The 12,942-nt window shown below is 40.3% G+C and overlaps 1 protein-coding gene across 12 annotated transcripts in view; it reads right to left on the bottom strand.

The window, feature by feature from the left end:
* The window catches only part of Ppp4r4 (protein phosphatase 4, regulatory subunit 4), an 81,590-nt gene that overhangs the window by 13,052 nt on the left and 55,596 nt on the right, over positions 1–12,942 (bottom strand). For 9 of the 12 annotated variants that reach the window (XR_003950088.1, XR_381552.3, XM_011244194.3 and 6 more), the window contains 6 exons: positions 9,932–10,009; positions 9,178–9,261; positions 7,610–7,792; positions 4,292–4,397; positions 2,540–2,687; positions 280–424 (listed from right to left, as the gene is read on the bottom strand). Coding sequence is in view for 9 of the 12 variants with exons in the window: in XM_011244194.3 (XP_011242496.1) it covers positions 280–424; positions 2,540–2,687; positions 4,292–4,397; positions 7,610–7,792; positions 9,178–9,261; positions 9,932–10,009 (744 nt within the window). In the remaining 3 variants the exon portion in view is untranslated. Of the gene's footprint in view, positions 1–279; positions 2,383–2,539; positions 2,688–4,291; positions 4,398–7,609; positions 7,793–9,177; positions 9,262–9,931; positions 10,010–12,942 lie in introns of those variants that run through there. The other 3 variants (XM_006516314.4, XR_001780496.2, XM_006516315.4) reach the window with 3 other exon arrangements.

Genomic DNA, 12,942 nt, shown 5'->3' with positions numbered 1-12,942 from the left:
TTCTAGGGAGTGAGGTATTGGTGATCACTTAAGCCAAGTTCACAAACACCTCAAAGGTGCTCAGCCCCCCACAGGGAACTCCTGCTGCAAGTAACAAAAACTGATCTCCCTTTAGAAATGCCCGTCCTTTCCCAAGGAGCAGCAGCAGACAGACATCCTGCTGTTTATTCATTCTTTCTGCACTAGGGAAGCTTACTAACCTATCAGGCTGAGGTGGGGAAGCTGAGGTTAACAGGGCCATACTGTGAGACACATTGACTCAGCAGGAGACACACTTACTTTCTTCACAATAGCCAGGACGTCTTTATCTTTTTCTTGACACAGGAGCTTTCTCACACACATTTCTAGCTGCTGGAGGAGATGCATGTCTGCAGGAATCTTCAGCGCAGACTTCACCTTGGGCAGCAGGTAGCAAAGTTTCATTCTGTAGTGAGAGCGAGTATAATAACGGAGAGTAACAGGGGTGTGCAACTGAAACGGGACAAGCTTTTGGAAACCTCAGCGCTCATCTGCCCATGTAGCAAGTATGCGTGCAGTGCCTACTGTTTATAAGGCATTCGTTGGTCTGCATAACAAGACACAAAATGGAATCAAACCAACAGAATCCTCTGTTCCTCTAGTTCCTCGGGATTTGCACTCTAGCATGGGGCGTGGAAGACAGAATGCATGGACAAAGAAAATGTCTGCCAGGAAGTGGTGAGCCGGTCTGGAAGGCAGTGTTTGAGAAGTCAGTGATGTTTTTATTGAACAGATGATATTTAAGGAAACCTAGGAAATCAGGGAGCAAGCCACTCAAGTGTCTGAAAAAGCATTGTGGCCATCATGCAAGGCTTGCCTAGTGATACTCTGAATTATCAAACTAGCCTTGAGGCAGAGTAGAGCAAAGATAAGCTTAGGAGACTTGAGTGGTGACAAGGGCCCTGTGAGGCACTGTTAAAGACAGGTATCAATTTCAAATGCAATGAAAGCATTGGAAGGTATGAGCAGAGGAGTAAAGTGATCCAAGTTAACTTTCCTAATTATCAGATACTGTTTTGACATTAGACCATAAGTGGCTAAGGAAGTAAGAGAAACAATAGGGAAACCCCCAAAGCAAGAACTGACAGCACTTTGAGCCAGAAGCAGCAGCCAAGGTGCCCAGTGAAGCCTGCACTCTGCATGTCTTCTGTGAGCCAGGGTGGCCTCGGGGACTGCAGTTGGGATGGTGGAGAGAAAAGGGTAAATTTAGGATTTGGCTTGAGCAGGGGGAAGATGAACTGGCTGCTTCCTGGCATGCAGAGGTCTGCAAAAGGAAGAGATACAGACAAAGCAGACCCAGCACTGAATGCTAGACAGATTAAGTCTGGGATGCCCATTAGAAATTCAATGGGAATTCTAAATCTACAGCTGTCTCAGTAAGCCTGCTGTGCAGGTGGATGTCCTTGCAAGAGAGTAAGTGAAGGCTGCATGGAGATGGTAGTTTAGGCGAGGATGGAGAGATTCTTAGCATAATCAGGGCAGTGAGAAACACTGTCCAGATCAGCTGGGTAAAGAAGAAACAAGGAGGCCTCTGGAGGCAAAATCTGGGAGATCCCGGGGTGAAGAACACCATCCCAGAGAAGGAAGGCTGCCAGTGAGGTGCTCTGTTTTGTTAAATACCAACCTGACTCTTTTTAGGCTAGTTCTGGAAAGGGGTGTCTTACAGCTGCTGGAGTCATTCGCTCAGCATATACTCTCCAGGTTAATGCTCTGTATTTCTTTTGCAAATCTTGAGGCAGCTAAATACCATTCCAAGGGTTGCCAGGATGCTGTCTGCAGACCTTCAGTTGAGAGCTTTTCCTACACAATAGCCCTTGAGTCTGTGCATCTGAAGAGGTGAAGAAGGTCTTTGGGATTCTCAACATTGAGTACCAATGGCCTCCAACTCACTCACTGCTCAGCACAGATACAGAGGACACTATAACTAAGAACTCTCAAGTCCTCCCCAGAAAACTTAGTTCACTTCTGGCCACTGAAGAACAGGTTCCTCTGAATAGCAATAGGATTTCCCCAGCCTTACAGTGTCCAAACTCAGTAAATTAAATGTTAAAACATTCACTTGAGAAGCACACAAAGTATAAATCACTATTACCCAAGGCATATCTAGAAAACATTGACTCATGGGCCCACAAGATTACAAAGTTCTTGACATTAGGGATTAGTGCATTTGATAAGCAATACTTGTTAGGGCTCTTATCAAACAAATAATATTTACTCAGCCAGGCTGGCCGGCTGGCTTTGACTTGTGCTTGCTCAGCCCAGTAAGACAAAAGACCTTAGATATCAGTTAAGAGAATAACATTGTATTCCAAACTATTTACTAACCGAGTTATGAAGCCAACTGAGAAGTCCATCAACAGACAACTGGGTAAAGAAAACATGGTATATAAACACGTTGATTACTCAACTCTAAAGAGAATAGAACACTGCCGCAACACAGATGAAAAGGGGTTTGCAAATGTTTACCACAATGGACATAAGAAATATCCAACATTTTCAAACCTTGCAGAGTGATACATACCTCACATTTGCCACTGGGTCATGGGTTAGTTCAATAACAGGTAGAAAGAAATATTTGCAGAAAAATGATCTGGAAAATATCTCTATGATAAATTCACAGGTATCCAAAAAGCGAAGTCTATTCCAATAACTTTTTCCTTGGCCCAACTCTACAAACAACAACAATACCATAATCTAGTATTTCCTACGTGAAATTATACATTACAAAATGAAACACTAAAAATGTATGCAAAGTTTCATTCTGTCTGCAATCTATTTAACAAATATAATAGATAAGAGAAAAACAGTCATTATGTGCTCTAGATTTGTAGACTACAATATTTACAAGTTAAAAACTAGGAAAAGGTATTACTCTACTGAATCAATGCCAATAACCACTGACAGACGACCTGTGATGACTGAATGACAAAGTCACCATGTGTGACCACTGCCTGCGTGCTGAGGACCGTGTACACACATGTGTGACCACTGCCTGCATGCTGAGGACCCTGTACACACATGTGTGACCACTGCCTGCATGCTGAGGACCCTGTACACACATCTTTTTTAAACCTGGAAGCAGGATGATGGGATGCATACACTTAAACTAACTCAAATGCAGGCTACCAACTCTCCAAGTCTTTTAAAATTAAACTAATTACTCTTTTTTTTGTTTCTTTAAAGGTGTCTGAAGTAGAGCAACAATTACTCCCCACCAAACCAATAGCAAGCTATTGCTAAATGAGAAGTGTTCACTATCTTTCAAACCCTGAGCTCACACCCTTCTGGAAGGGTCTCTATACTTAATGTTACTGTCACTCAGGTACATAAAATATGTAAACACAAGTACTGATAGTACTGTAGGTCAATATTTAAAGCATAATTTTCTCACTTTTACATAAGTGTGCAAAAGCAATGTTCTTAATACTTAAAACCAAAAAAATCTTTAAAAATGAAACTTACTCTAAATGAAAGTCCCTTCTCATGCAAAATGAAATCAGAACTAAAATAGGCCATGGAATAAAAAATCAAAACACACTGAGCATAATTTTTCTTAAATAGAATTTTATAAAATACTTTTTTTCCCATGAAATGTGGTACTTCTTGATTGAAATGGTAAAACCTAGTAGTTAGGAAGTCTGGATAACAGTTTTATTGAAAACTATTTAAGCATAATTATAGTCAAAGCCAAGAAGTCAATGACTAATAAACTCACCAGACAAATGGATATATTTGCTACCAGGGTTAACACTTTAAAGGTTTTTGCCAAGATTTTAGCCCTTAACAAATCACAATAAATTTGTATGCATTGACCTAGTTTCTAAACTATTACAGCTCACTAGATTCACATTAATATGTGCTGTTAACACCATTCAATAAAAAATTATAAGCCCACATTTTGTTCATTTAATTAATACTAAGAATAGCATTGTATAATAAATTATTGGATTTAAAAATATTCTATTCATGCTTTGGTTCCAAATGCTATTTCATCAAGGTAGAAATTAGCCTTTCAACTTAATTTATGTATTTTACTTTCTCCAGTGTTGGAATTCACAAAAGAAGGCTCTGGTTAAATACTATTTCATCTATAAAATTTTGACAAAGAGATTTCCAAGACAAATACAAATTAACCTACAAATTTTAAATAAAAGCACACACCACATTTTTTGCCAATATCAGCCTAATTTATCTTCAAAAATTACATACCACACATTAAAGATATAAGTAAGGTCAATTATTTTAGTAACTTTTTTTCAAAATTATTGCTTACGTTCAATTAGTTTTTGAATGACTTCATGCCTCTGCTCTTGTTTACGATTATATCGTAGAAAAATGCATAGAGTTCGTGCAGCTGCCCTTTGGACAGGTAAGACATTCTGAAAGGAAGAAAAGGAGAAGGAAAACCATTACCCTAAGATATGTGTTCAACAATTACTCCCCACCAAACCAATAGCAAGCTATTGCTAAATGAGAAGTGTTCACTATCTTTCAAACCCTGAGCTCACACCCTTCTGGAAGGGTCTCTATACTTAATGTTACTGTCACTCAGGTACATAAAATATCCTATGACAACCTAATTCAATTTTATAGTCACATCCAAATGACTTGTGGCTATCATTTCCCTGCCACCTCATCTTTTTTGTTTGTTTTTTGTTTTTTGAGACAGGGTTTCTCTGTGTAGCCCTGGCTGTCATGGAACTCACTTTGTAGACCAGGCTGGCCTCGAACTCAGAAATTTGCCTGCCTCTGCCTCCCAAGTGCTGGGATTAAAGGTATGCACCACCACGCCCAGCCTCTGCCACCTCATCTTAAGTCATGTCAGTGATGTCACCAGAATCAGGCCGCTTCTAAAGTAGAAATGTAGAGATCCATGTTCAGATACACTACAGAAGAATCTGGGACTGGTACATCTAGGGCTAGAGACTGAGTGTCTAAGCTCTAAGCTCAGGACAAAGTTCTTCACTGAGGAGCCTCCATTTCCTATCCTATGCAAGAGCTGTAACAGTTGCGAGTGTGGAGGCAAAGGTCCCAGAACTCTACACAATGGTGTTAATATTAGAGAGTGCCATCCATCAGGCAGAGCAAAAGGACCCAGCCAGCTGACAGGTAGCATTTCCAATGTTCCAAACCCTCTCTCCTTCAGATTCCCATCACACCACTACACAGAACTTTAATTCTAAATGAATTCGACCAGTTACCTGTACTGGAAATTAGAGAGGAAGTCTTAACAGCTTAAAAGAAAATTCTTTAAACCAGGTATACACTGTCCATTGTAATTCATGCTCACCATCCTGCCTTACTTATCGACTTTATAATTCTCCATTCACCTAAAGTCCAGACTACTACAGTGGGAATCTGTACAGCTGTGTGGTGCCGAGACAGAGTGCTGGCTGTGTCCTTTCCCATCTACACTCTACTGGGCACCATGCTACATGATATTGTTAACTGTTGGCTACAAAAGGAAGGTGTTTTCTAGGCTCTAGAACTGAAAATTTAAGGCCTGTACATACACAGAAATACAATAGAACTTAAATGAATTTCAGATAATGAACTAAATAAAAGCCTGTTTCTCTTTTCTTCAATTTGGTATAGTAAGGCAGGATTTCAAATGTATATATACAAGATGCATGAAAATATACTTAATTTATACCTCATGTAATGTGTTTTGTAATGCAAGAAAAATATTCATTTGGGACAGAAATCAATGATAAGGGACTCTGAACAGCATCCATGAGCTGTCCTCTGACTACTATGTATGTGTCATGGTACATGTATGCCCTCACACATACACATACAAACACATGGTAGATAGATAGATAGATAGATAGATAGATAGATAGATAGATAGATAGATAGATAAATGAAACAAGCACAAAAGTGACAAGGTCTCATTATTGTCAAGTCACTTTTTAAGATTATACCTAGGGCATAACCTCCGATTCCTCAGATTTCCATTACTATATGTGATAAGCTTGTTGGGTGGTAGGTAATATTATGTGTTTCCTATTTTTTTAAGCTGAAAATAATACCATTAATATTTTTCTATTTTCTAAACCGTTGAAGCTAACACTTATTTTGAATGAAGGAATCCTCATTCCCCTTTTATGAAGTGGAGATGCTTCTGCTCACATTGTAACATAGAAACATGGTTGGTTGGTTTGTTTACCCTGCTATAAGAGATGGACAACCTATGACCTTATGCATGCTCGTCCAGGACCTTAATGCTACATCCCCACTAGCTGCAGCTTTAAAACTAAAAATAAAAAAGCTTTAAAAACTATGCCGGGGCCTAGCAAACACAGAAGTGGATGCTCACAGTCAGCTAATGGATGGATCACAGGGCTCCCAATGGAGGAGCTAGAGAAAGTACCCAAGGAGCTAAAGGGATCTGCAACCCTATAGGTGGAACAACATTATGAACTAACCAGTACCCCGGAGCTCTTGACTCTAGCTGCATATGTATCAAAAGATGGCCTAGTCGGCCATCACTGGAAAGAGAGGCCCATTGGACACGCAAACTTTATATGCCCCAGTACAGGGGAACGCCAGGGCCAAAAAGTGGGAGTGGGTGGGTAGGGGAGTGGGGGTGGGTGGGTATGGGGGACTTTTGGTATAGCATTGGAAATGTAAATGAGCTAAATACCTAATAAAAATGGAAAAAAAAGAATAATTAAAAAAAAAACTTTAATAGGATGCCATCACGAATGTGCAGTGAACTGGAGGTTAAACAGACAGGTGTACTTCTGAAGCAGCTTCTTGTGAGTCCTCCACTTCAGAGAGGCTGCAGCTCGCTGCTCAGCAGCCCTGAGTGTGGGAATCGAGTCTGGCATGAGGGAAACTTCTCATAAAAGGTGAACAACTTTGTGAGGTCCCACTTAGCTGTATGGAGAGCAAGTTGTTACTCCTCTTCTTGAACAGAAGACTCTACACCAAGGCTTGCATGCTTTCAGTGTAACTGTCCTTAGGCACTACAAAAGACACAGTACCAGACTAAGGGGGCCTGCAGGGAGTCTTGGGAATAAAGGCCTGACTAATGTGAGATGCTGATGTGGGGAGAGCAGAAGAAACAGCAAAGCAGAAGTTCATTGCCAGCTGACATTACAGAGTCCTGTCAATCTTTCTCTCTAGTGAATTATACCAAGTCTGAGGTAAAGGGCAGGAACTGCATCTCAGTAGGTTGAGAACTTGCCTAGCATGCATGAAGGCCTGAGTCAACCCACAGCACCATATAAATTAAGCATGTGCTATATACCTATAATCTCAGCATTGGCGAGAGAGAGGCAGGAGAATCACAAGTTCAATGTCATCTTCAGCTATGTGGTAATATGAGGGCACACTGGGCTAGCCACACACTGCTTCTAAAAATGACACAAAAGTTTGAGGTAAGTTCCCCCTAAATGGTGGAAAAGGCAATCAGAGGGCAAATCAGAGGAGCAGAGGAGAGACTTGATTCTCCATCTCGGGACCTGGGGAAATGTTACCCTTCCAAGCTAATAGGAACTGAAATTCTTGTAGCTTGAAAAAGTGAAGAATTTGGTAATGACAAGATTATTCCCAATTTCAAAACAATTGGGAATTCGGTGCTCACATTTGTCATCATGATGGTGAACATTCTTTGTAAGAAACGGTAATAAATCTGGTCACTCGATATGATATGAGGCAGACAGGTGTACTTCTGCAGCAGCTTCTCGTGGGTCCTCCACTTCAGGGAGGCTGCAGCTCGCTGCTCAGCAGCTGTGAGTGCTGGAATCAAGTCTGGCACTGAGGAAAACTGTGAAGAAACCCAAGGAAAGAGCAGTGAGTAAGTGATGGTGACTAAGTCCATCAACTGCAGCCTGGAGTAAACAGACACCAGGGAAGGACTTTGGAGTTTAGAAGGCATCTCAGTTGTCACTGAGTGGTAGTTATCAGGCAGAGTCTAACATTTTTGAAAAACTGCTTGAGTAAAAATGGCACCAGAAAATGAACTCTCTAGAGCCTGGACTTGTTATTCTTCCTGACATGTTAGTTATCAGGTTGGTTACCAAGACAACTATTTTAACTAGCACACACTTCCTTACATTTCACTCTAGCCAAGCTTGACCTTCTAAATTCTTAGTTATTGTTCTATTTGTTATGCTATAATAATAATTAATACTGAAACTATGAATTCAAATTCCAAAGACATTAATAAAAATTGTGGGAGTTGGAACTACTATGTAGTAACTGTAGAGGGTAGCTCACACTGGCAGCCTTCACAGGCACAGGCATGGCTGTGCAGCAAGTGCTATTTTATTTACTTGCTTGTATGCTTTTTGTAAAAATAAACTCAATGATTAGAAACTCTGTGTCTAAAAAGGGCTTTCCTTTAGACCCTTTCAACTTATCTACACTCATCTACTGTCACCCATACAGTAGAAGCACAGGAGACAAACTGAGGAAAAAAGAGTTGGGAACTTGGAAGATCTTATTCCTGTGTCACTTCACCATCTGGGAAAATACAGGTACATGGTACCTAGGACTTTGGGGCTCCAAATTCCTTAATAACAGAATAGAAACTGAAAGCTTAAGATATTTCCAATCAATTGTCAGTATCTCATGGTAATCCTGCCAAATTTGGCTCAAAGCTGGGATGTAACCCATCCTTCCTTTTCATAGCATAACTAACTCATGTAAAGATACACACACACACACACACACACACACACACACACACACAGATATATATATATATATATATATATATATATATATATATATATATATATATATATTTCTTTTTGTTGTTTAATTATATGCATGGAGATGGGGGGATGCACTTGAATTCAGTGCCAAAGGAAGCCATAAGAGGCATTAGATTCCTTTGGGCACCGGTTACTGGTGACTGTGCATTGTGTAATAAGGATGCTGGGATAGAACCCAGGTCCTTACTTGTAAGATCAGTAGAGCTCTTAGCTGCTAAGCCATCTCTCAAGACCCCTCATGTAAATTTCAAAGCTGGCTGGGGATGCACTGGCTGCATCCCTGCATCCTGACAAGTGCACAGAGGGCTGGACACTGACAGCCCAAGGGCAACAATGATTTTAATGTTTCTCACACGCTTTTCTGCTGTTTCCTCACAACCACCATGCAGAATAAGATGACAAACACCCAGCTTTCTTGAAAGATGGAATTTACCTTATTTTCTTGAACACTGTTTTCTCCACCAGTAGACATAAGTTCCAAGATTTCTGGAAGGTGATTTATAAGAGCATCTAGAACCTTTTAAAGAGATATCGATTGTGTTTATAATGGTTTCTGTCTATGTTCTAAATTAGTTAACTCCACAAATCAATTTATACATAGAAAGAATATTACTGACCAAACAACATTTTTGGTGTTAGTATTATTTTTTCCTTTTTAGAAAAAAATTAATCAGTGTCACTTCTACTCATCTAAATTGGAGAAAGCTAACATACTCAAAACTGCCTTCCAACTTTGGAAAGGAGTCTATATCCGGTGGTGTAGCTAAGCCTCCCAGGCTGAGTCACTTTGGTGAATAGAATATGTCAAATACAGCATCAGATGGAAAAATTTCAAAATCTTCATGAGTCTATGTGCAAGATAAAATACACTCTCAGAACAACACTGGGCACCATTCTGGAAGGCTTTGTGATTGCAGGTGTGAGTAAAACCTGTAATAGAAAAGGGCAGCCTGGCTGGAAAACCACAACTGTAACAAATACCAACAGTGCTTTCATTGAAGCTTCTCTTTTGTGTACTTTTTAGCATTTCCAATTTTCCTTAATAAACAATGCATACCTTTATTTTAAAACCAGATGTACTAAAAGCCTGAATTTCTAAGATTTTGCCAATGACACAGTGACACAGGCACTGACATAATTTAGCTTAACATAAAAGAAATAAATGCCAGAGTGGGAACTCATATTACCTCCAGTGACTCATCTTGTAACAATGTTATCAGCTCTTTGTGAATTAAATGTACTCCAGAATTCAGAAGTTTAGATACCTAAAACACAACAATGAAATCGCTCAGATTTGAGACTACAGAATACTAAAATATATATTTTAACTGCATTCTTAAATACTTCTAAAATAAATATAAGCAACAACAAAACTATAAAATTAATTTCTAGTAAATTTAGCTGCATATATGTGTTTCCTGCCACGACAGCATGTGTGGGCACAGGGTGAGATGTGCGTGGGGAGGGGGCACCTACAAAAGATGGGTTCCCAGAGCCAGGACTTCTTCACAGGCCCATAACAACACACAGCCGCCCGCCCGCTCCTCATTCGCAGTTTAAAGTCCCAGAGCTACCAAGCGGCCTTAAAGAATACCCAAGACACACAGGCTTTTCTTCCCACTCCAAGACAGAAGAGAACTGAAAGCCTTGGTGACACTGTCTAGAGTAACCCCCAACAAGGCCCAACAGTGTTCCTCCTCGCTGTCAGAGCCTGTCCTCAGTCTGAGAGGAACTGGCAGGGTCTGAGCAGGTCCAGACCAATGCTTTTGGTAGGGTTCTTCTAACCAAACTCAGAACCCACACACATGAGCTCAGCAGTTTGTATTGTACCTTGTAAAGGGTGAAAAAGGAAGATATAACATACTAGGTTTGAGTCAAGTTTTGTTTACAGGGGTTGGGGTGGGAAGATGCCTGAATAAAGAGAGTATTTTGAAATCTTTCACTTTGGGTTGTTTTAAGTTGTTTGAACTCTTTTCAAAATGACAATTTCTGGAGAATCAGAATAAAATTATGATATAGTAATTATCAAATCTTGTAAGCACAGTGGTGAGTTTTCATTATTTAAAGGGCAAAAATAAGCCCTGTTTGAGGGATCTAAACCTTACCCTTAGCCTACGCACATTAGCTATGACTGCGAGAACATGAGAACTGGATATCCATAAATACATAAAACAACCATCTCCACAGTATTCCTATTACAGGAATAATGATGTGCGTACGTGTGTGCATGTGTGTGCGTGTGCGTGCGTAAGTGTGTGTGTGTGTGTGCACACACTGTTTTGTCTGCTACAAAAATAAAACTAAAATCAAAGATTAATAAACAAAGGAGATAAGAGAAACTACTGTTTGCATAAACCTCACTCCTGGGCAGTTTCCTCTGAAGAGCATGGTGATCAACCTAAATGAACGAATGCCCTGCAGGCTCCAGTAGGAAGTCCCTTTCCTCCTCCAAAAGTAAGCTTTTATGGGGTCAATCTACAGAGATGACACAACTAACTGTGTAGCATTGGAATTGCTTTAAATAACTGTGTCATTTAAGTGGAATATTTCCTATACTTTGTCATGTGAATATGTATTTCATCAATGTCAGAAAGTTTAATTTTAAATTTTCTTTCATTGCTATTCATGTTTCCATATATTTGGGTGGGTGCATGTGAGTATGCATATTCACATGTACGTGCGCATATGAAGTATGTTGGGTGTCTTTTTTGATCACTCTCCACTTTCCATAGCAAAGGTCTCTCACTTAAACCTAGGACTGCTCCAGATTCATCTAGTTTACCTATCTAACCTGCTTTGGAGATGCCCTTTCTCTGCCTCCTGAGGGCATGGATTATAGGCCAACTGCCCTGCCCACCAAGATTTGCATGGGGTCTGAACTCTAATCCTCACAATTTGGCACTTTACCCACTGAGCCATCTCCCTAGCCCCAGAAAGGTGACATTTTAAAGAAGCAAAGAATATGACTCAATAGTCCAAAGTATCTTAAATAATATTTATAATGATGTTATTAATACTGTGCACTCTCTCAGCTAATCTAGTACTGCCTTGACATGGGATACAGTGCAAGAGAGATGATGAAATATTCCTATTGACAATAAGAATTTACTATAGGATTTATAAGGAAAAAATATTTTATCATATCAATTATAAAGAGGCCATCATGTGACTACTTTGAATGGACAAGTTACAGCTTATATATTGTGATGGTTAATACTGATTATCAATGAGACAGGACCTAGACTAATTAGGCAGACAAACTTCAGCATACATCTATGAGGGAATTTCTAGATTGGATTAACTGAGGTAGGAGGCCCCTCCTATCTTAGCTTCAGTTGTCCACTTCCTAAGCATAGAGTCACCATGGAAGAGGAAGGAAGCCCAGCTAAGGAACTGCCTGGATCAGACAGGCCTGCAGCTATTGACATAGAAGGATCCAGCCCACACCATTTGCTAGGCAGGTGGGCCTGAGCTGTGTAAGACAGCAGCTAGCTGAGAGAACACAGAGCAAGCACAAGAAGCAGCACTCCTCCATACTTTCTGCTTCAGGCACCTATCTGAACTCCTGCTCCGACTTCCCTCATTGTGGGCTACGATCTGGAAGTATGAGCCTTATTTAATCGTCTCTCCCACAAGTTGTTTTGAGTCATGGTGCTTACTAGAGCAACAGAGAAGCAGACTAGGAGACTCTGCCTGGGGCAGCGCTGTTTCATGGCCTGGGGTTTTGGACTAAATAAATGAGAGGAGCTGACAGCAGCACGCCCTACTCCTGACTGTGGCCCCAACATGGACAGCTGCCTTCTGCTCCTGCCACCAGGCTTCCCCACCATGATGGGTTGTGCCCCAAACTGTGAACTAACATAAAACTTAAGCTCTCTTAAGTTGCTTTTGTCAGGTAGCTTGTCACAACGACAAGACACGTAGTGGACATATGCTTGGCCACTGCTACCTATATGTGGTTTTACTGTTTTTCTTAGAAATGGGTCCCTAATTTCAACTTCAAAGATGAAAAAAGTTAACTATGTTCACCATAAAAGTTTGTTTTTGCACATAACTTATAGAAAGCTGTACAGCTGTAGCTAAACACTGTGCTCATAAAATTTCACTTGCAGTAAAAGCAATATGTGTAAATAATTTGTTACTCAATTTTCCATTTACCCTAAAACTATTTAAGCATAAGGGCGAAGTATAAATATGA

Source organism: Mus musculus, chromosome 12 (genome assembly GCF_000001635.26).
Source record: "Mus musculus strain C57BL/6J chromosome 12, GRCm38.p6 C57BL/6J".
Lineage (NCBI taxonomy): Eukaryota > Metazoa > Chordata > Mammalia > Rodentia > Muridae > Mus > Mus musculus.
The sequence above is the reverse complement of the archived record's forward strand: the minus strand, read 5'-3'. Positions and strand labels throughout refer to the sequence as shown.